Genomic DNA, 24,379 nt, shown 5'->3' on the forward strand with positions numbered 1-24,379 from the left:
TATTGACCAAAAGCCTAAAGAGATAAACCCCATTTCCAGGACTTCCTCCTATGTGGCAGGCACTTCATATGTGTAATTCTCTCAACAGCCCTGGGGAGTAGCATGATAAGCCTCATTTTACATATGAGGACTCTGAGACACTGACCAAGTTCATGGATAAGTATAGGAAGAGCCAGGATGTGGACCAGACATGCCTGATCCTGTGCTGCCTTCTGGAACGCAGTCCTTCCTGGGAGATGTGTCACCTGAAGAGTGCACTAGTCTCTGTCTTCCCAAACTGCCTTTCTTCTGTGCCTTTGTACATCTTATTCCTCTACTGGCTTTTTCCCTGAGATTTCTATCCCAAGTGTTCGGTTCAAAGACGCCTCCTCCAGGAAGTCTTACCAAATCCTCCCAGCTCTCATTAATCACCCCTTTCTATGCATGGAGAGCTCTCAGGGTGTTGTGTCCTATTGTGTGGCATTTATTACTTCTCCCTGGATCACAATTGTGTCAACATATCTGTTGTCCACCCCCATCCCAACTTTGGATTCTTTACAGCAGGAACCTCAACTAATTCAGCTCCAAGGCCCTGCACTGAGTTTGGCACACAAGACAGGCTCAGTTTGGATAGTTGAACTGAGTAAACTCACAGCAGTGACGTGGCTACTTTAGTCCCAAACAGGTGACTGCCGCTCAGTCCACAGGGCTGAGGTTGGGGGCCAGGTCTGCAGCCTAAGGACCTCTGAGGTCTAGAGCTCAACCAGAAAGCATGGGCTTTCTTTCCGTCTCCTCTCCAGCCTGAGGCCAGTGCTCCAATTCTGCAATTGGGAAACTGAGACAAGAGAGCAAAGACTTGACCAAGGTTAAGCAATGAATGGATGACAGACGCAAACTCGAACCCTGCCTCCAGATTTGTGGGCTAGTGTCTCTGCGCTTTCAGGGCTGCCTCCTTCGCCAAGTTTACCTCTGTCAAGTCCGGGAGGACTACAGGCCTTCCATTCCTTCACACAATGAGTACTTACTGAGCACTGGTTGAATGCCAAGTTAGTGCCAAGCTCTGGGGCTCCAGTGCCAAAGAAAATAGACCTGCCCTTGCCTTCAGGGAGCTCACAGGCTAGACCCTGCAGAGCAGGTTATACAGGGGCTTGTGAGCCAGCTGTGGGGACTTGGAGAGACCAAAGGGAAGCTACGGAAGGTTTTGGCTGGCAAAGCTGGTTCCCCCTCCCCCTCCACACCAGGTATGCTCATTCTGTTCGTGGCCTTTCCCCAGCCCAGTGGGGAGGAGAGGATGGCGATCCCTGGCGCTCAGAACCTGGCCCTTGGCCACCTCACCTCAGCAAGCCACCACTGAGGGCAGGCCTGGCAGTCCCCCAGGATTGTGGCTGGCTGGTAGGGGGAGGCGGGTGGCTGGCTGATCTTTATTTAATTACGATGTTGAGCCCTGTGGAACACCCCTGCCCACTGGGCAGCTGGGAGAACAACTGTCTGTCACACCGCTAAAGCAGCAGGTATCCGTCGGGGAACACTGCCGAGTAAAAGCCTCAGTGACCCTATAATCGGAGTAATGAAGATAAATCACACCTCGAGCTGCCTGCCCACTCCTTCCTCTACATCTAGCCGCCAACATCAGGCAACCAGAAACTCATGTTTAGCCAGCATGAGCAAGGCACGTTAAAGATCATGAAAACAGGTGAGCTTTTTTTCATTTATAGTTTTCTAGAATCTCAGAGTTGGGAAAACCTTAAGCATCACCTCTTCCAGCCCCTCCATCTAAAGCAGGACTCCTCTCAACCGTGAGCGTCCTGAACGACTTTCACACCTCTGACAGACAGGCAGCACATGGCCTCCGGAGGGAATCAATTCATTTTCAACCAGTCTGTCTTCTGAGTGTGTCCTTCTATTGAGTCGAAATCCTCTTTTCTGTGGTTTCCATCTCCTGATTCAAGGTCAGCTTCTGGGATCACACAGAACAGACTATAAGGATAATGGTGACCTTGAACAAGTCACTTTCTTCTGGCCCCATTCTCGCTTTCTGTTGTAGCACCTATTCAGTGTTTGAGTTGTTCAGAAGGTGGCTAGTTACTCCACCAACAGCCAGGCTGAGCTCTGGCCTCCAGCTGCTGGCACCCACCCAGGAACCTGCACAGAGGGGCTGCTTGCAGCTGAAAGCCGAGCAGAACAGGGCTTCTCCCATCCCTAATCAGACCCCAAGGGAGCACCCTGTGTGGATGATGGTGGCTGGATGCCAAATGAAGTGAAATATCTCCTTTTCTCAGGCTGTTAACTTTCTTTTTGTTTAAGGAAGGGGAGGATAATGACATTTAGCACTTCACAACTCAGCGGTAAAATGAGCAGACAGAAACAGATCCCCAGCATGCAGGCATGCTTCCAGTGAGAAACCCTCCCCATCTCCATGGGCTGAAGTCACTGTCAAGGCTTGTTGATGGGGTGAGAGACACAGCCAGCGCCTTCCTTCTCCCCCAGCTCCTCCCCACGGGCAGCCATTCCAGGCTGCACATCACATGGGCTCTATCCAGCCCTCACTTCCTGCTTCCTGCCTCTTCTCATCCTATTCCACCTGCCCGGAGCATCTTTCCTACGACCCGGGTTTGCTTGGAATATGACTGCTGTAATTTTGATGAGGGGGGAGGGATGTTCTTGGCAACCAGTAGTGAGCAAACAACGGTGGAGTTGTGGCAAAACTTCAGCTGGCCTCTAGGTGGCCACAAAAGAACAATTTGAGCTGGGAAGTCAAAGAAAATCACCACGGTCATCATCATTACTATCACAACTATTTACTGAGAACTTGCCATGGGCCAGTAACTGTGGCATGTGTTTCATCCACCTGACCCTATTTAATCCTCACAAGACCATGAGCTATGATCAGCATTGTCTCCATTTTACAGATGAGGAAACTGAGGCTTGAAGAGGTTCAGCAACTTTCCTAAGGTCCCTCCCCACTGCCTTGAATAGCAGGCAGGCTAAAGAGTACTAATGAATGGCTTTTTAACTATTTGGGGTTTAGATGATTACTTTCTTTTCTATCACATACGTTCGTCTATAAACTGGACACTAAAAAATATCGGGGATGGGGGTGGGGCCGGCCTGGTGGCTCATGTGGTCATGGGCCAGTGAGCTGCGCCCTCAACAGCTAAGATTGTGCACAACGGCTCTCCCTGGAGCTGGGCTGCTGTGAGTAGCCGGAGCTGGGCGTGAGCTGCCGTGGGCTGCTGTGAGCTGGCGACCAACTGCCTCAGGCACGGGGAGCGCAAGGCTCATAATACCAGCATGGGCCAGGGAGCTGTGTTGTGTCCTACACAACTAGACTGAGAAACAACAGCTTGAACCAGAGTGGGGTAGGGAGGCGAAAGAAGAGGGTAAAAATCAAATCGGGGGCGGCCTGATGGCTCAGTTGGTTAGAGCACAAGCTCTGAACAACAGGGTTGCCAGTTCAATTACCACATGAGCAAGTGAGCTGCACCCTCCACAACTAAGATTGAAGACAATGAGCTGCCCCTGAGCTTCTGGAAGGGCAGCTGGATGGCTCAGTTGGTTAGAGCGTGAGCTCTCAGCAACAAGGTTGCCGGTGACTGGACTTGGAGCTGAGTTGCACCCTCCACAACTAGATTGAAGGACAACGACTTGGAGCTGATGGCCCTGGAGAAACACACTGTTCCCCAATAACAATTAGAAAAAAAAATCTGAATGTATTTTCCATGTTTATTTTCCAAACCTGGCAATAGCTCTTGTTCAATTTTGGCATGTAAATTCTTTCATTAAATTGAGGCTGTGAATTTTATTTGTCATTCACAGAATAAAAGAAACAAACAAAAGGACCTCTGTATTTATGGTGGAGATCTATTGTTTCCTCTGCCCAGAGCCCCTCTCTGCTAAGAATAACACATCTCTTCTTCCTGGGCTAGGAATTATTCCCTCCCCACTCTGCGAGGCACTGGAAGGGCTGCCAGTCATAATACCCTGCCATCTGACCATAAGTTGGACCAATCAGAGTCTTTTTCAGAGGGTTTCTAACTGGGTGCAGGGACAGAAAATGCTCCATCTGCTGGAACTGTTATTAGCGGCTATCCCAGTTAGGATTAGGCTTAGCCTTGGTCACCAAAGACCTAAAAACAGTATCACTTCAGTGCGTGCCCATCACCTACCAGATACCTGCTGAAGTCATCCTGCAAGCACCTGCCTCTATCCACCCAACTGGAAGCACTGGGTAGTCGATACCCCTGGGAGCAGCCTTCAACTGCTGGGGAAAGGAAGTTAGAGAATACCTAAGCTTCATGGAAGGGGGTGGGGATAGGATAATTCTGAGGCACGTTCCATATTCCTCCAGAGGTCCCATTGGGATTGAAGCCCATTGCCCATAGTAATAACCAGCTCAATCATGATCACACCCTGTACTCATGCCCACCCTTCCCTCACTCATTTCCCACTCCCCTAACAGTGGTTCCTGAGATCACCTCCCAAATAAACTGCTTGTCTTAGACTCTGATTCAGGGGCTGCTTCTGGGGAAGCCCAACTTTAGACACCCTTGAAGTCCTAATTTATCCAAAGAGAAGAGCTCCACTATCTCAGTACTCCCTTGGCACTTTCTTTGTACCTTTAATACAACACATCATGGTCTATTTGTTGTATTTGTTAAGTATGAAGAAAGAGTGAAGATAGGGGATACATAAAACTGAGTCACTTAACTAGCCTGGGAACTTAAACCTTTCAGACTTTCCAGTCCTGCGTCAATGCCTGGATATACCTCTGGACAGATACCAGACCTCCAGATAACCCTCTGGTTACTCCCTGATAGACTCACATATCCAGACCACCTGACATCCATTATCTGGACCCCTGACATCTGACTGATAACCATCCTGGACCAATCCTAGAGCTAAGAATGCAGGACAGATAATTCTCAAGAATGTACTTTTTATATAAGAACTTTTAACCTTTCTTCTTCAGAACACTTAAGGGGTTTTTGCCTAGCTGTGTTCTTACTTTGCACACTATAAGACCCTTGAATAAATCTTTATGATTTATTTCTAACAAAGCCTTCAGACTTTTTGAGTTCATTCAACAACTATAAAATAGGAAGGAATATGCATTTATTGAGTACCAGCTGTGCACCAGGCACTGTACTAGGTGTCATATGCTCATTCATTAATTTATTCACGAATTAATTCATTCAACAAATATTTATTGAGCATTTACAATGTACCAGGCAAAGATCTAGGCCAGGCGTTGGCAAACTATGGCCTACAGGCCAAATTTGGCCCATCGCCTGTTTTTGTAAATAAAGTTTCATTGGAACCCAGTCATGCTCATTTGTTCACATACTTGTATGGCTGCTTTCAGGCTATAACAACAGAGTTGAGTAGTTGTGACAGAGACAACATGTCCTGTAAAGCATAGGATATTCACTGTCTGGCCCTTTATAGACAAAGTTTGGTGCCCCTTGTTCTGCGCACTGGGAATACCGCAGTGAACGAAGCAAACAAAATTCTCCCCTTTTGGATGGAGTTTGCATCCTACTAGAGTTAGGAGAGAGGTAACACAAATAAACCAAAAGCTAGGTAAGATATTTAGTATGCTAAGTGGTGATAAATGCTATGGAGAAAAAATAAAGCAGGGAGGATCAAATGTGCCGGGGGTGGGGAGGGTTGGACTGGGGATTGCTACGAAAAACAGGGTGTCAGGAAATCCTAACTACAAAGGTGACAGTTGAGCCATGTGGATGTGGCAGGAAAGAGCTGCTGGGTAGAGGAACGGCAGATGCCAAGGGCCATACTGGAGTATTAACAAAGTTAATCCTATATTGAGCACTAAGTACCAGGCACCCTTCAAGTGCTTTACATACATAATCCCATTTAATTACTTAAAAGGCATCATCTCATTACACACTCAATCTCACAAAAGAATGATCTGAATATATTTCTATTACTGATATGTATACAGAACTTTCAGTTTACAAAGTTATTCTGTGATGTTGTTTGCTTGCCCTTCACAGCATTTCAAGGTTAGTGACCTCACTGTAGTAGAGTCAAAAACCAGAAAGGTCAAGTCCCTTGCCCCAGGTCACACAGCCAGTAAATGCTGGAGGTGAAAAGCAAACCCAGGTCTGTCTGGATCCGAATGCTGTATTCCTCTGTCTAAGCCACCAGCCTCAAAGGCATGAACTCTACCTCTTCTACTCACACCTCACTCAAATCCTGTACCAAAGAGAAAAGGCAAAGGCGTGTTAAAAGGAACTCAGTTTCCATCATCCTTACAGATGAGAGTGACCAGATAAACTGCTGGAGTCACACTCAGAACTCACAGACCTTTGATTATTCTCTCTGTCCTGGGGCACCTATGCTGTGCCACAGACTTCTTCTGGCTGTGCTAGTGTTCTGCAGGGCTAACCCAAAGCAAGTACTCAGAAAGGAAGTTGCTGGTTGATGGGTTAACTATTGCTGAGGTTTTATTTGGTTGCATTTTTAGCAGGGCATTCTTGAGAATTGAGGGAATTATTTAGAAAGACATTAATTCAGCAAATAAGTCTTGATGTTTACTAGGTGCAATTGAGATTTACTAAGTGCAAAACCTTTTTACATAGTAAACAGACTTATGATGGCAGGGCTAGTGATGAACAGGACAGGGCCTCTCCCCTCTGGGAGCTCGCAGTCTGTAAGGGTGAAGAGAAACTGTGTGTGTCCTGCATCACCTACTCTGTGCCAGGCACTGTGCTGAGCCCTTTACATTAAACCAACTCCTTTCATCTTCATCACAACTCTATGGGGGAGAAGTCACTACTATTTTAAGGATGAGGGCTCTGAGCCTCAGGGAGGCTGAGTATCTCACGCAGAAGTACATAGTAAGTGGGTGACAAAGCAAGGGTTGTCACTCAGGTCTGCTTGCCTCATTGAGGGTCCACTTCCAGATGTCACACACCTCAAAGAGTGAATGGGCCGTATGAAAGACACAGATGAAATTCTGAGGAGAGTGCAGTCCGTGCTAGTGGGGACGTCAAGGAAGGCTTACCAAAGAGGGTGCCACTGAGCTGGGCTATAAAGATCAGATTTCCAGACAGAGAGCACCCAGCCAAATGGAAAGAGTCTGTTTGTGTGATGGCTCCCACAACTCCACAACCTTGGTTATGGGTCACCACATATTTGATACAAATAAGTTGCCATTGGAAGCTGTGGGAGCAGAGATTGGGCTGTGCACCAAACAGATTTGGAGATGAATCTTTTCTCCCCTTTTACTAGTTGTGTTGACCATGGACAAGCTAACCAATCTTTCCAAGCCTTGGTTGCCTCATCTGCAAAATGGACATAGGAGTGATATTTACACCTCAGGGGATTGTTGTAGGACTTAAACAGACATGGGTGTAAAATGTTTGATATTGTTCCTGGCACAGAGCAAGGGCTGTATATATGTGAACGATGATGATGGTAATGATTAGCGGCCACACTCTTCAATTCTGAGGAATCTTGATTAAAAAAAAGAGGCCTACCTTCCCAGCCCCCTTGTGATCTCTAATCATTTTAGGCTTAGGCTCTGAACCAATAAACAAGTGGTACTCTCTGGGCCCAAGGAGAAGAGGCCCATGAAGATGGAAGTGGATTGGCCTACCACACAGGGGCAGAGTGTGGGAGTCCTTTGAAACCAGAGGAAGCAGCAAAATGATGATTCTCTCCTTATGGTGTGTGAGGGGAGTCATGCAGTCCCCGAATCAGAATGGGCTAAGGATGGGCCATATGCTTTCAATTACATTTCTCATCGAACCCTCAGAACACCCGTATGTGGTGGTGTTATGATTTCTGTCTTACTGATGAAGAAACAAGGAAGTAACAGGCCCAAGGTTACATATCTAGGAAGTGGCTGGGCAGGATCCAATTCAAGACTTTCTTCCCATTTCCAGCCCAGTCTATCTAGACCACTCTAGGCTAATGGGTGGGGGTGGGCTCAGGAGTCCACTGGATGAACTGTCCTGATGGCTCTCTGGAGTCTGTTCCCTCTCCTCTACCCACTGCCCCGGTCTGGCCATCGTAGGAGTCTCTCATCTGGCCTCTCTCCCCATCTTCTTCTTCCCATCTCAGTTCACACCCCATTCAGGCAAAGAAACACAGTTGACCATGTCCTTCCCTGGTGTAAAACCCTTCCATTGCCCATAGGCCTGCTTCTCACACTGGCCAGTGTCCCTAACAGAGGAGGTGGCCATCTTCCTGGAGTGACAGTTATACTTGTTTGCAAATTTTGACAAATACATGCTGCACAGTGGAATGCAAACTGTCCAGGGATTTCTCTCAGAAAAGGAGTTGTTTTACGCGAAGCCTCAAAACAAATGTGTGTATGTTGTGGGGGGAGGGGAGGATCATTCTTCAGAGAAAAAATTTCACCGGCCTCAAAGATTAAGAGAAACTTGCAGCCTGGTCCAGCAGGGGCTGCCACACTGGCACCCACTGCCTTTCCTGTGGTGCTTCCATGATGCATGGGAGTGTTTGTGCTCCAGAAGTATCTTTAAGCCTTCTTCCTTACAGCTAGTTGTGACTTACCACTCCCCACCCCTATCCCTGACTAGAATGTCTTTCTATCTCCCCTTTTCAGCCTGGGAAGCTCCTAGTTATTCTTTAAAGTCCAATTCCATGTCCCTTCCTTCAAGAAGCCTTCCTTGATCCCACCATCCCCTTCCTTGATCCCACCATCCCCATCCTTGCAATGCTGCTCCCTTGGCATTTTGCTTTTCCCTCTTCATAGCTTCTTACCTCAGGCTACAGAGACTACCACTTTGAGATGGAGCCTCTCCAGGAGGTTATGAGCAACTTGAGATCAGGGAAATCACCGTTAAATCTGCCTTCACTTGTTCATTCAACTCACACTCAGAGCCCCTCCCTGTGCCAGGTAATGGCTCTGGATGCAGGAATGACTCAGTGTGTCCTTGGAGGAGCTCTGACCTGAGGGAGAGACAAACCATCCATTCATTTATTGATTGATATATTAAAACAACAAACAAAAAGCAAAACCTTTTGCTAATCCCCATCTGGGCCAGGCTCTGTGCTCAAGGTATAGAAAAGAGCAAAACCGGTGCCTGCCCCAGGGGCTCCCCATCTGGCCAGAGGTCAATGGAAACCACTAAAGGCATGGTGCTGGAGGGCATCAAGGCAGGTATGGGGTCCCTTTGTTTGGAATGACAATGAAGGAATAAATAATTTGCCTCTGTGGGATTTTTTGTTTTGTTTTAGGGAACTTGTGAGTTTTTTTTTTTTTTTTTACCATGAATGAGCTCTGTAAATCAACACAACCAATAAATGACTGATCAATTGATTGATTGACATGTCCCACAGGAAGTTGCTATCGGCCATAGGGCTAGATTCTGGGTCTCCACCACCCTGGACTTTCTCAGTGGGGAGAAAATCTACTCTCACCCTGGCTGGCTTGAGCAGGCTCTGCAGCTCCAGGCTATGGAGCCTCCTGCAAACTCCAAGTAAAATGCAGCAGTTCTCAGCCTGCCTCCCAAGGGGGTCGTGAGCATTAATTAGTTACCATTGGTAAAGTGTTCTGAAGATGTGGGGTGTATAAACACAGCAAGTCATTAGGACTCTCCACACCACTATGCGCTACAGCCTGGGAACTGCTAATTGAGAAATAATTAACACCTCAGGGTGCAGAGGACGGATGTTGGCTTTTCCAGGATTGGAAGGGATGTAATAATGTGCATGGGGGAGCACAGAGAACTATAAGGCTGCTTTGGATCCCGAAATATACCGAAGATTATACACCTCCTCTTTCGAAGGAAGAAGCATGGGGAATATTGTCTCAGGAAAACCTTTGGGATTGCACACCTTGGGGAAAGCCCCCACCCCAGTGCTGGCTGCAGAGGCTGAGCCACACTCTTAGAGCAAAAGCACTCAGGCCCGGCCCAGCTCTGCGCACCCAACTAGGTGGTTGGGCAGATAGCAATTGTGTGGTCCATCCAAGCTGTGTTTCCCCAGCTGTAAGACCAGGATGATAACATGCATCTACCATCTCCCCCATCCGTGCACCGGGTTTTCTGCCTTTCTTCAGGGCCAGCAGATCCACCCAGGCTGCACATTAGGGTTTTCTGGGGGACTATAAAGTACTGATGCCCAGGCCCACCCAGATCAATAACCAGCATTTCGGGGCTAGAGCTGGGGGCCATATGGAATTCCAGTGTCGTCAAAGTTGAGAACCACTGCTTTGGCCTGTGAGTCAAGCACTGTGTTGAGTGGTGGGAAATGAAGATATAAACCTTCCCAGTCCCCATGCTTCTCTCACGTCCGCTCATCATTTCTGATTCCACGCCTGTGAGTGTTTTGTCCCACTGCCTGGACGTTCTCTACTCCATTGCCATTCTTGTCCTGGTGAACCCCACTCATCCTTCAGGCTCAGCTCCAAGCTCACTTCCTCAGTGAAGCCCTCCTTCTCGACCTTCCCACCAGAGGTTACTCAGCCCCCATTACATCACTGATAACACCGTGTTGTTCCTGGCAGATCCTGGGCAGGCTGAGAGATTCTTGGGGTCACGATCAGAATCACCAATGCATTGCATTGGGTCCAGTACATTTTAAGCACTCAATAAACTCTAGCTGTTATTACTCGAATAGAGTTATATGATATGCAGCTCCTACCTCAGCACACTTGCACTTGTTGTTCCCAATGTCTGGGACGTTCTTCCCTCAGATATCTGCAAGGCTCTGTCATCAGTTCAGGTCTTTGCTAAAATGTCACCTTCTCAATGAGGCTTTCTTGATCATCCTGTTTTATTTTATTTTATTAACATTTTTTTTATTAGTTTCAGGTGCACAAAACAATATAATGGTTAGACATTTATCATTTATATCCCCCATATAGTGACAACCCTTCTCCCCGATCCACTACCCCTCTGATATTGCACACAGCCATTACATTCCCACTGTCTCTATTCCTAATGCTGTACTCCACTTGTTGTATATATATATATATATATATATATATATATATATATATATATATATATATATAAACTTGTAGTTGACATTCATTATTGTTCAGCTTCAGCTTCAGGTGTACAGTGCAGTGATCAGGCATCTACGTCTTCCCTGAGGTGGTCTCCCTAATGAGACAAGTGTCCATCGGATACCCTACAAAATCTTTACGACATTATTGATTACATTCCCCAAACTGACTTTTGTACCCCCGTGGCAATCTTGTGGTTACTGACTGTGCTTTCTAATCCCCTCACCTTCCCCCTTATCCCCACCGCAACCCTCAGTTTTTCCTCTATGTCTCTGAGACTGTTTCTGATTAGTTCATTAATTTATTCTTTTCTTTAGATTCTGCACATAAGTGAGATCATATGGTATTTGTCTTTCTCTGTCTGACTTATTTCACTTAACATAATGTTCTCTATCCATATTGTTGCAAATGGTAAGATTTCCTTTTTCTTTATGGCTGCTTAATACTCCACTGTATAAATGCACCACAGTTTCTTAATCCAGTCCTCTACCGATGGGCATTTTGGTGGTTTCCATGTCTTGGCTATTGCGTATAGTGCTGCAATAAACATAGAGGTGCATACATTTTTTTGAATTAGAGTTTTGGATTTCTCTGGATAGATACCTAGGAGTGGAATTGCTGGATCATAAGGTAGTTCCATTTTCAGATTTTTGAGATTCCTCCATACTGTTTTCCATAGTGGCTGCACCAATCTGTAACCCCACCACCAGAGCACAAGTGTTCCCTTTTCTCCACATCCGTGCCAGCACTTGTTGTTTGTTGATTTATTGATGATAGCCATTGTGACTGGGGTAAGGTGGTATCTCATTGTGGTTTTTATTTGCATTTCTCTAATGATTAGTGAGGTTGAGCATGTTTTCATATGTCTGTTTGCCATCTGTATGTCCTTTTTAGAAAAATGTCTCTTCATGTCCTCCGCCCATTTTTCAATTGGGTTGTTGTTTTTTTTTTATAAATTTGAGCTATTAACGCCTTATAGGATATGTCATTGGCAAATATCTTCTCCCATTCAGTAGGATCCCTTTTTGTTTTATTGATGGTTTCCTTTGCTGTGAAAAAACTTTTTAGTTTGATGTTATCCCACATTTTATTTTTTCTCTTACTTCCCTTGCTCAAAGGGATATATCAGTAAAAATCTTATTCCGGGTCTTGATCATCCTATTTTACTTTATTTTAAAGATTTTATTGGGGAAGAGGAACAGGACTTTATTGGGGAACAGGGTGTACTTCCAGGCCTTTTTTAAAGTCAAGTTGTTGTCCTTTCACCGCCTGAGCCATCCGGCCCGCCCTTGATCATCCTATTTTAAACTGCAACCACTTGACCTCCAATCTGTTCCCTTCCATAACTAATTTTTCTCTATAGTATTTAACAGCATCTGACTGGTGGATCCTGTCTTTATATAAAATTTGGATAATTTGTTCACCATGGATTTTGCATTACTTTTTTAAGTTAATTGCATTAAAATACCACTTCTTTTATTACTGAGTTCTTTAGCCTCCCCTCAAGCTTCACTGTGTTGGTTTATTGACTAGAATATGAGCTACATTAAGTCCAGAGAATTTTGTCTGTTTTGTTCACTATTCCCAGTTCCTACAACAGTGGTTGTTACATGGTAGCAGCTCAAAAAATATTTTGTGAGTGAAAGCTTTATTTAGTGGCATAAAGGCTGTCTTGGGTTTTGTACTAAAGGTGACTTTTTCCAATTGTTTAAAATTTTTAAATTTATTTAAATTGAAAGCCTGTAAAATAATAGGGTGGTTTGGAAACTATATTGCCCACTGTTGTCATGGTTACACCGGCCGGCTGTTCTACCGTCACAGTGGGGCGAGCCCAGGCAGCAGGCGTGAACACCAGACTCAGAACCGGGAAAATCGGCTTTGATCATAGAGTTACACCTCCCTACCTCCTAGAGGGCACTTCCGGGACGTTGATGTACTCCTTGCTGCCCAGGCCAATCTGTGATCTTGGAGACAGCTGGGTTCTCTCTCCCTGGCTAAGCTTCCGGAACATTTCTTACTGGTGTCTACAGTGGGGTGGGCTTGTCCCCGTGAGCGCGGCTTTGTGATTGGCTAGGAGGGCAGGGGGCGGAGCTTTAGCGGACCCGCCCCCCCGCCTCCCCCCGGCGCAGAAGCGGTAGCCCGGCCTGGCGGTCGCGGGGGTTGCGGAACAGCAATTGGTGAGTGTGGGTGACCGCGAGGGTTGAGGGACTGGCAGGGGGCGATGGAGCAAAGAGTGGGCTCTGGGCGCGGAGACCCTGGATCCTGGTGTTCGCTTTCCCACGTGCATCCCGTCCTTGGGTTGGGGCGGTGTTACAGTCACTTAAACTTTTGGAGAACGCGCTTCTAGTCTCAATTTCCTCCGCGGAAAACTTGAGGGCAGGACTTCCCCCCTTCTCTACTTCGGGTTGTTGTGGCACAGGTTTTCCCAGAAGTGCCAGCCCTGGATATAGACCCTCAGGGATCACCTGGTGGCTGAGTCAACGTTCCCATTTTACTTATGGGAAAACTGAGGTCGGAAAAGTCATTTGACCGGGTGACCCAGCCAGTGAAAGACGAGCCAGTTCATAGAACTAGGTCTAGAGTTCCATTGCTGTGTTTTGAAGCACATGGTCCGTGATGGAGACTTCGTGGGAATTGGAGGCAGCGACTTAGCCTACAGTTGTGGCCCTATGCTCCGCCATGTCGCACGACACAATGATTTCACATCTCTGAGCCTCCCTCTTCTGTGAATTGGGCATAATGATAATAGCAAACACTCTATACCGAGCCCTGTTACAAGCACTTTATGCAGGGCTTATGCATAGCTTTATGCACAGCTTTCCTGCTTGGATTGCATGGCCATAGAGAACCTTAAAAAAAAAAAAGGCCTGTGTTGGAAAGACAGAGTAGATGCTTTATAAAAATTTACTGAATGACTCAGAAGCTCTTTTCCAGAGTCTGAGGTCTAGGACTCATTAGTTACTATATTGCTTTCAAGATATTGTCTGTGGAAAAATTGAGATAATATAATTATTCTCCTGTTGGGGTAAGCTGAGGGGTGTGAGGACGGTTACATATTTGGGGCTAGGGACAGAGGGGTTAAGGCTCTTATTTAAATTATCCAGATAATTTCCCATTGCACCCCTTCACTTTGCTCTTCGTTTACTAATATGTTTGATCGACAAACAAGAACAGCCTAAATATTAGGCATTGTCTTAGGCCCTGAAATCTAAAAATGCAGGAAACCTCAGGAACTCATAGTTTAACAGGGGAATAGGGCATGAAACATTGTTCACTCCCAATGCCTGGCACACAGCAGTTTCTCAAAAACATGTTTGAAAATTATTCCAGTACAGTATTCTAGAAAGAGGTGTTTGCAGTGGGAACACAGAAAAGGAAGTGACTATCTGTTTGGAAGGGTTGGAGAAGGCTTCTTGCAAGAAGTGAACCTTGATTGATGAATTGGAGTTGCTGGGGGGAAGTTTGCCTGTTCCTGGAATGATGAGCAATTTGGGGTATGTTAGGGGAGAGGTAGGATAAGAAGCTGAAAGAAGGGTGTTGGGGTAAAAATATAAAGAGGCTTGGGTACCATTCTGAGAAAATTATGGGGAGCCATTAGTGGATTATAAACGGGAGTGATCAGATCGAAATATCTGTTATGTGGAGACTGGATGGCGGGGTTCAGAATCATTCCGCTTCCTCATTGATAGACATTTATTGAGTGTCCGTTGTGTCCAGGCACCCTTCTGGATGCTGCAGATACAACTTGGAATGAAATAAATATGCTTAGCGCCTGCACGGAGTTGACAGTCTAACTCAGAATGGGTGAGCAGTTACGCTTCTGCGGTGATGCTCCCAGGGTGGTGCTCCCAGGGTGCTGCTCCTCCCAGGGTGCTGCTCCTCCCAGGGTGCTGCTCCTCCCAGGGTGCTGCTCCTCCCAGGGTGCTGCTCCTCCCAGGGTGCTGCTCCTCCCAGGGTGCTCCTCCCAGGGTGCTCCTCCCAGGGTGGTCCCGGGCTCAGCAGCATGAGCATCACCGGGGAACTTGTAAGACATATAGGTTTTCTGCCTGCACCGACCTACTGAATCAGTTTCTGACGCGGCTCCACAGTCAGTGTTTTAACAAGCACCCCAGGTAATTCTGATGCTTACTTAAGTTTCAGAACCGCTGGTCGCCTGTAAGATTGCAAGTGGTATTGAGGGGCAACCCAAGGCGGAGGCCATAGGGACAGAAATAAGGGGGTGGACCTGAGAGTAATCATGGAGAAAGACTCATTGGCTTTAGAAGGAGCCAAAGGTGAAGGCATTTCTGGCTTGGGCCACTGGCCTGAGGTGGGCCCTCCAGTAGTGGAGGCAGGTGTGAACCACAGGTACCTTGCCTCCAGGGCCCACTCTTCTCTGTGCAGTCACACTGGAAGCTGTAGCGGTGCCTACCAACCTTTTTTAGGTCATAGGCCACACAGGAAATGATAATATTTGTACAGCGCACAGGGAAAATGGATGAAGCTGCCTGAGTTGGGAGAGGACCAGCTGGAGGACTTGAGGCTGAAAGCTGGGGGTAACCACCTGGGGATTCCAACTTTCCAGAGCTGAGAGAAATCAGTAACCCATTCTCAGCATACCGCAGGAGAGCTTTGCTCTATGGAATATACTGAAAATCAGAGGTGCTCACTAAAGTTGACAATATAAATTAAGAACCTTGAAAGTTTATACCCTTTGACTCAGTAATTCCATTCCTGAAAATCCTAACAAATACATATATAAAAAGCCTTCTGTTCTTTGTAGATTAAGTATAAAGGAGAAAACCAACTACTCGCTGGTAGTAGGAGAATCGTTCTCAATATAGTCAATCAGTGAAATGTTGTACTGCCATTAGAAATGTGTGAATATTTGGTAAAATAAAGATACCTACGTGCTCATTCATCAGGCAGTGTCTAGTAAGCCCCTACTGTGTGCTGAGTGGAGAGCAAATTAGACGTGGTCCTTGCGCGCACAGAGCAGAGTGCCTGAGGGAAGATGGACGGCCCAATGAGCAGTCATTCCAAGAGTGATTGGTGTGTGATTGGAGACACATGGACTGCTGCAGGAGCAGCTGGTCTCTGGGAGGTGGGACAGGAAAGGCGTCCTGGAGGACAGGATGGTAACCCTGAGCCTGGAGCATGCGTAAATGTTGGCCTGCAAAGATGACTGTGTTGAAAAGTGAGCATGGTGCAGAGGGCAATGGTTACACGAGGCCAGAGGGGACCAGCAGCCAGCTCACGTGGGGCCGTGGGCACCATGAAGATCAGAAGCTGAGACTTAATTCTAAGGGTAGCAGGAAGCTGTTGGAGAACTTTAAGCAAGACAGTCTGTTATTGTTTGTGTTTTGGAAGTGCCCCTATGGCTGCAGCATGGAGACTGGATTGGAGGAGGGAGGGGATGGAAGCTGGGAGCCCAGTGAGGAGGCTGTTAGCAGTAGTCGGGTGAGATGCTGGTGGCCTGGACCTGGGTGCAGGCTGTGGAGGGGGAGAGAAGGGACAGATTGAACAGCAAGTAAAGAGGTAGAAATGACAGGGCCAAGAGGGTTGGTGTATGTGGGGCATGAAGGATGGAAAAGGTAAATCCAGGTTTCTGGTTTGGGCAAAGGGTGGCTTGCAGTACCATTCAGAGGGGTAGGCTGCACTGGAGGGGGGTGGGTTTGGGGGGAAGGTGCTGACTTTGAAATGCAGTGTGTTCTCCAGGAGGTCTGAAGCTTGAGAGACATGTACAGAGTGGAGATATTGACATGGAATCATTAGCATGTGGCGTGGCCTGACCAGGGCGTGCACGTGTGTGTGTGTGTGTGTGTGTGAGTGTGTGAGAGAGAGAGAGAAGCACACAATGTTTGACATTTAAGTGGGGTGGGCAAAGGACAGGGCTGGCAAAAGAAACGAGGGATCATCAGCTGCAGTTGTCTCTGGGCCAGGGGATTGTAGTTGCTTTGCTTTCCTTTTTGTTTCTGTTTTTTCCCAGTTTTCTTTAATAATAATAGCAAACATCAATTGAGCTCATAGAATGTGCCAGCTATTGTTCTGATAACTTTTTATAACTCTTCTAAATCCTACAGTAAACCTACAGGGTAGATCCTATTGTATTATCATTTAAGAGAAGAAGAAACTGAGCACAGAGAGGTTAAGTCACATGTCCCAAGCTACACAGAGCGCCACCAGCGGGACGCTCAGCTGGAATCCAGGCTGTCTGGTTCCAGAGTGCAGGGTGCACTTGCCACCCATTCACGTCTCTCCGCAGAATGCTGTTATTTTTTTTTGTAAGTGAGAAAATACTGATTTTTTTTAACATGGCAGTAAGAAGTAATAGAAGTAGTACTTGGATCTGTTAGAAAATTAGAAATGAAAGAATTTGCATCTGCAGAATCAGTGGTTGTCTTAGAAGTTTGTTGGAGACCCGGCTGAGCTGGCTACTTTATGGTGTCAGCAGACAGCTAACACTTATTTGTGCACGACTCATTTTTCTCCAGGCACAAGTACTTCTCTGTGCCGGAGTGTCATGGAAGGGCTGCTGACAAGATTCAGAGCACTGGCCACCTGCAGCCACCAGCGCTCCGGGTATGTTTCCTGCAGGTTTCACCACTGTGCCCCAGGGAGAGGGAAGCGCGTGGTGATGTCCCGAGTGTTCCAGCCCCAGAACCTTCGGGAAGACCAGGTGCTCTCCCTGGAGGACAGATCTGGTGACCTGACCTGTAAGAGCCAGCGGCTGATGCTGCAGGTAGGCCTGATCCACCCAGCCAGCTCTGGCTGTTACCACCTCCTGCCGTACACCGTCCGTGCCATGGAGAAGCTGGTGCGGGTCATAGACCAGGAGATGCAGGGCATTGGGGGGCAGAAGGTCAACATGCCCAGTCTCAGCCCGGCAGAGCTCTGGCGAGCCACCAACCGGTGGGACTTGATGGGCAAGGAGCTGCTAAGACTTAGAGACAGACACGGCAAGGAATATTGCTTAGGACCAACTCACGAGGAAGCCATCACAGCCCTGGTCGCCTCCCAGAAGACACTGTCCTACAAGCAGCTTCCGTTCCTGCTGTACCAGGTGACAAGGAAGTTTCGGGATGAGCCCAGGCCCCGCTTTGGTCTTCTCCGTGGCCGAGAGTTTTACATGAAGGACATGTACACCTTTGACTCTTCCCCAGAGGCCGCCCGGCAGACCTACAGCCTGGTGTGTGATGCCTATGACAGCCTGTTTGACCGGCTGGGGCTGCGCTGTGTCAAGGTCCAGGCAAACGTGGGTAGCATCGGGGGCACGATGTCTCATGAGTTCCAGCTACCCGTGGATATTGGAGAGGACCGGTTTGTAGTCTGTCACAGCTGCAGCTTCTCAGCCAACCTGGAGACACTAGACTTGTCACAAAAGAACTGCCCTGCTTGCCAGGGACCACTGACCGAAACCAAAGGCATTGAGGTGGGGCACACGTTTTACCTGGGCACCAAGTACTCCTCCATTTTCAATGCCCAGTTTATCAACGTCCACGGCAAACCGTCCCTGGCTGAAATGGGGTGCTATGGCTTGGGGGTGACGCGGATCTTGGCTGCCGCCATCGAGGTGCTCTCCACAGAAGACTGCATTCGCTGGCCCGGCCTTCTGGCCCCTTACCAAGTCTGCCTCATCCCCCCAAAGAAGGGCAGTAGGGAGGAGGTGGCCATAGAGCTCACAGGGCACCTGTACGACCACATCACAGAGGCGGTGCCACAGCTGCGAGGGGAGATCCTGCTGGATGACAGGACCCACCTGACCATTGGAAACAGACTGAAGGACGCCAACAAATTTGGCTACCCCTTTGTGATCATTGCTGGCAAGAGGGCCCTGGAGGACCCTGCCCGCTTTGAGGTTTGGTGCCAGAACACTGGGGAGGTGGTCTTCCTCACTACAGAAGGAGTCGTGGAATTACTGAGCCAAGTACAGGTTGTCTAGATGCCCCCTCCACCCCTGCCTTGGAGTTTCATTCTAACGCTGCCTTTTCCTTTGCTCCTTTCTGGGCCTAGTCTCTGCAGAAACAGCGAAGCTCCTGGAAGGTGACAACATGGTAGGGACACCGATTTTTACCCAGTAGTTTGTTCAAACTATTTGTATTTAAAGTCGTTAACTTGGCCCCTTTCTCTGGACCCGCCATACTGCCATATACCATTCCTCTTATATGCCGGTGTGGAAGCTTTTGGTAGGAGGCAGAGAGGCAAGAAAGAGCAGAGTTCTCGTCTTGGCCATCGGGAGAGTCACTTCCGTTCTCTCAGCTGAGTTTTCCATGTGTGGCATGGGAGTGGCTGATGGCCAGGGCCCTTCAGCTCCGACAGCCTGACCACAAGCCACTCGCTGCATACGGCCTGGGAGCAGGCTCACCAGCTTCCTCCCCTTGCACATGTTGTCCCCCTGCCGGGGCCTGTTTCCCCACCTGTGACACGAGAAGATGGAACTAGATCTGTAGATTTCTTAACAGACAGACGTCTGTTACGGGCTGGTTCCATGAGCGGTTCATGACAAACCTGCTTCCTCTGATCCTCCTTAGTCTAAGCTACACAGAAAGTTGAAATAATCAGCTAATGGCCCCCAATCCACCCCCGAGACCTGGCTCTGTTTCGGTGGCTCTGCACTGAGATTGGGTTGGATCAATTGAATAAAGTCAAACTATTGGGATGAGCTTTGCATGTTCATTTGAAACAACGGTGACACCTGCCATCTAAATAGTGTAGTGCCTTCCAGTCTTGAGACTTTCTTTTCTACCATTTCTCACTCCACTCGGAAAAGAAAAATGAGTGGCTGGGAAAGTGTTCTAAACATTTCTCTCCACAAATATTAGGTATAACAGACTTCAAGTGCCACGGTGACCTTGTCCTCAGTGCAGAGTTGGATTCTAGAGTCACAACAGGGCTGAATATGACGGTCTCTGCCTGAATTGTGTGGAAAACTAGGAGCAGACGAGCCACCACTGCAGTGTCACCTGCTTCCATCGCTCCTATTCACCAGATCAGGTCTCGACATGGCCGAATCTAACAAGAATTTATCGAGGGCAAGCTGAAAGCCACCACCTCTGGAAAACATGCCTGACAGCTCCTGGAAGTGGTTTTCCCTCTGGCTCCCGCGCGCTCTCCTGTTCGGCCCTGATGGATTTGTCCTTGTTTGGTGGGCAGCCTCTTGTAGTTGATGGTCAGCTGCCCGTGGCCAGAGTCCTAGGCTGATTCCTAGTGTCCTGACCAGTTGTTCCACCTGCCACACAGCTACCCAGCAGCTTGTTACTGCCACTGCTGTTACTGCCTGAGTAACCCCACTGCCAAGCGTACACCGTCAGGTTTCCTAATGAATGCATATGCCAACCCCTAATGGCTCCCAGGCCTACCGCTGGAGCTTGGGGCCCAGCATGCAAGCCAGGGAATGTGGATTCTGAGAGCAGACCTAGAAAGGCCGGACTATGAGGCAGGTGAGCTTACCCTTGGCTGCACGTTGGAATCACCTGGTTCCCACTCTGAGGTTCTGTTACGGTTTGGAGTGTGGCCAGCTGTCGGGGATTTTAAAGCTCTCTGGATAATTCTAATTATGTGGAAAGTGATTGAGAGCTCCTGGTATGCAGGCAGTTGCCTTCTCTGGGCCCACTTTGTAGTTCAGCATTTCTTTGTGTAATTTCGGTTGTACATTATCAGACTGATGTGAACTCTCTGCTTTTAATAACCTGGTTGTTTATGAGTAACATCAAGGTGATGTTGTGTTTCTTTGATCTTGTGGAATTGTGTGAGCTGAGTTTGTACCCAGGAACACTATGGTGAACTCTGAATATTATAAGGGCTTATTCAAGCATTTAAGATATGATGTGCATAGAAAATGGCCTGAGAAATGGGCCAAGTTTCATCCTCCATCATGACAACACTCCGTGTCATACATTGCTTCTGGTATATAGCAGTTTCTGTCAAATAAAAATGTTACAATGTGTCCTCATCCACCTTATTCACTGGATCTGGCACCCTGCGACTTCTGGCTCTTCCCCAAAGCCAAAACGACCTTGAAAGGAAAACGTTTTGAATCAATTCAGGACATCGAGGCAGCAACAACAGTGCAATTAGACACTCACCAAAGAGGACTTCCAGAACGGCTTCAGAAAGTGGCAAGCACAAAGGCATACGTGTGTTTGAAGCGAGGGGGAGTATTTTGAGGGGGATTGATGGCAATGTGTCTTTTACTGTAATACATTTTATTTAAACATTCACCGTATTTTTTAATCACACCTCGTATATATAAACTTTGTAAGTGATATGGCAGGACTTCTTAATTTGTATAGTTAAAACAACCATAGGCTTTATGTTAGAGACCTGTTGATGCCTTTGGAGATTTTTAAATAGATAACAAACCATAAATAGTAATAAATAAAATAATGGCTTACATCACAGTGACCCAGACTAGAGACTCGAGTCCACTGCCTGGGCCACTTGATAGCCATGTGACCTTGTGCACGTCTGACCTTCCTCATACTCCCTGTGCCTCATTGGTAAAATGGGGACAGCAGCGCCTGGCTCAGAGCAGGTGCTTGGTAAGCGGCAGCTGCCTTTATATTAGGCCAGTTCGCCCTTTTTTTCCAATTTACTTTTTTAAAAATTTTTATTGGGGAATATTGGGGGACAATGTGTTTCTCCAGGGCCCATCAGTTCCAAGTCGTCCTTCAATCTAGTTGTGGAGGGCGCGGCTCAGCTCCAAGTCCAGTCACCGTTTTCAATCTTTAGTTGCAGGAGACACAGCCCACCATCCCATGCGGGAATCAAACCAGCAACCCATTTTTTCAGAGCTCGCACTCTAACCAGCTGAACCATCTGGCCGCCCCTCCGGAAGCTCAGTGGCAGCTCTTTGTCTTCAGTCTAGTTGTGGAGGGCGCAGCTCACTGGCCCATGTGGGAATTGAACTGGCAACCCTGTTGTTCAGAGCTCGTGCTCTAACCAACAGAACCATCCGGCCACCCCTAAGCCAGTTAGCCCTTTGCAGTAAGTGGGTGAATGCTACATGTGGGCCAGCATAAGGGGGTGGCACCCTTAGGCTCCCCACATTCAGACACCACCTTGGTGCAGGCATGTTATCCCCTCCTGTTAAACCAGCTGCTCTCAAGCCTGCTAATAAGCTTCCATGGTGAACGCTTAATGGCCCTTGGCTAATTAAAACTGTAGGGCCAGGACAGTGAGGAGGAGCCATTTACCAGTTCATGCTAACCGAGGATGCCCCATTGACAAGGGTAGAACTTACTGCTCAAGCTCACCCAGAAAGCTCGTGGGCAGACAGGAGCCCCATGGGTAGGGTGTTGGGTGCTGTGGAGATTCGGCTATGGGCTCCGGCAGGGGTTTCTGCAGACTGGATTCTTCTACCCATGCTGGGGACATTGCATGACACAGAATGCCAAGACTTAACCATAAACTTGGAGTGAGCAGGCAAGGGCTGCTGGGTCTATTGCCAACTCCTTGAAGGCAGGGACCCAGTCTTGTTAATATCTCGTGAAGGGTTTAAGGGAGTCCTGAAATCAAGTGCTGGCTCTACTTTTCACTAGCTGGCTGACTTTGGACAAGTTACCTACCCTCTCTGTGCCACACGTCTCAGTAAAACTACTTGCCTCCTCGAGGTGTCGGGAGGATTGAGCCAGTCCACATAGCATCTGGAACGCTGTCTGGCATATCCTAAGTGCTCCATGAGTGGCAGCTGTCACTACTGAGGCAGACCAGTATACGCACTACCCCTGGAATGCGCCTTTTCAAGGCTCCTTGCCTTTGCTTGAAGGCCCTCCCACTTACTCCACTGCAATTCCTTCTTCAACTTCATGGCCCACATCTATCATGTATGGTGGCTTCCACCCGATCTGTTCAGAATTCATCACGCCTTCCTCCGTGTCATCAGTCAGTAATTATTTATTGTGCACCTACTATGTGTTAAGTAGGTGCTATGGTAGGTCCCAGAAATACAAAAGTGTGTAGCTCAGGGTCCCTGACTCAATTTACACAGTAGTGTGAGGAATCATCCAGTAAACAGACAAGTAGTACAATGCAGTGTGATGAAGTGTATTGATAGTGCAGGGACCATGGGACATGTGGGATAAGGGGCCAGGAGGGCTTCCTAGAGGAGGCAGCTAGGCCTGGATTGAAGACTAGGTGTTAAATAAAGGAAGAAACAGTTGGGCATGGAGGAAGGTGACCAATGGGAGTAAGAATGTACCAGGCAGAGGGAACAGACTATGCAAAGGCCCAAAGCAAGAGCATGGCAAGACTGAAGAACAAAAAAATGTGTCAGACTGAGCCCTCAGTACTTACGTGGGCTTCATATGATTCATTTAATCCTCACAGCATCTGCGTGAGGTAGGTGATATTGTCATGCTCATGTTGATGAGGAAACAGGCACAGTGCCTGAGCAAAGTGCTGGAGGCCATACAGCTGAGTTGTGGGGCTGGATTTGGAAAGCAGGCAGCCTGGCTCCAGAGCCCATACTGAGCCACTGCACCCTCCTGCCCCGTAGCTGAAACGTGTCCAGGATGGCTGAGCTAAGAACGTAGGAGAGGGAGGAAGCTGCAGAGGTGGGGAGAGGCCAGACCCTGCAGGGCCTTGGACGCCACACTGAGTGTTGATGAGGGAATGGGGAACCACCAGGGACGCAGTAGGGGCATGGACAGCCTGGCTTGTATATTTCTCTCACTGGGGCAGTTTCCGGCCCAGGGTTAGATTTATGACATCCACTCACCAGCATGACCTGGAAGATGGGCTGCCTGAGGCACTTCAAGGCAGAGGGGCCTTGATGCCCTTGGCTGTTGCTGGTTAAATGTCTGTAAAGCAAACAGAATGAAAGGAACACAAGAGGAGGCAGGTGGGCTCTGGAGTGCGATGCTTGGACTCCAACCCTGGCTCTGACAACTCACCACGTGAGCCTGCATGTCCCCATCTCCTTGTTTATAAAATTGGGATCCTAGACCTGAGAGTGGGTGTTAGAATGAAATCAGAGAATTGCAGTACACAGTTGGCAGTGCCAGAACGGTGTTGATCGCCATCATAATCTTTCTCAGTTCCCTGTCTGCCCCTGTGCACTATCAGCAAGCAGTGTTGCAGGGGTGGCTTAAGGGACCACCCCACCCAATTCTCCAGCTGCCGCCCAAGTCAAGGTAACCAGACAGTAGTCAGGTGGTCCACCTCCATCGATTCCAGCCCTGGGAAGGGCCACACGCTGGTCCTGTAGGGAGGGAGTCCCCGGGTGGTGGGAGGGGCTCTGCCTTGAGTTAGGGATGCCCAGGATGCTGGTGTCTTGCCCTTGCCCCTCCTTCTCTGGGCCTCAGTTTCCCCATCTGTTAAATGAGGTGGGGCCGTGTTGAATCCTTGTGGGAGCTCTGACTCTGGTTCTGCTTGAGTCTCAGGCATGGACTGGTGACTTGAGAGGCACCAGGTTAC

The 24,379-nt window shown here is 48.1% G+C and overlaps 1 protein-coding gene across 2 annotated transcripts; it reads left to right on the forward strand.

Moving 5' to 3' along the window:
• Nucleotides 1–13,102: 13,102 nt before the first annotated feature.
• Nucleotides 13,103–21,417, forward strand: PARS2 (prolyl-tRNA synthetase 2, mitochondrial). 2 transcript variants are annotated; one of them, XM_081054849.1, is made up of 3 exons: nucleotides 13,105–13,161; nucleotides 14,702–14,788; nucleotides 17,458–21,417. In XM_081054849.1, exons 2-3 carry the CDS (start codon nucleotides 14,785–14,787, stop codon nucleotides 18,903–18,905), a joined length of 1,452 nt encoding a protein of 483 aa, XP_080910975.1. In that variant the 5' UTR covers nucleotides 13,105–13,161; nucleotides 14,702–14,784; the 3' UTR covers nucleotides 18,906–21,417. The 2 variants fall into 2 exon arrangements, with proteins under 2 accessions (XP_080910976.1, XP_080910975.1); XM_081054850.1 differs by lacking the exon at nucleotides 14,702–14,788 and having other exon boundaries at nucleotides 13,103–13,161.
• The last annotated feature ends 2,962 nt before the right edge of the window (nucleotides 21,418–24,379 follow it).

The sequence above is a fragment of the Rhinolophus hipposideros genome (assembly GCF_964194185.1).
Source record: "Rhinolophus hipposideros genome assembly, chromosome: 8".
NCBI lineage: Eukaryota > Metazoa > Chordata > Mammalia > Chiroptera > Rhinolophidae > Rhinolophus > Rhinolophus hipposideros.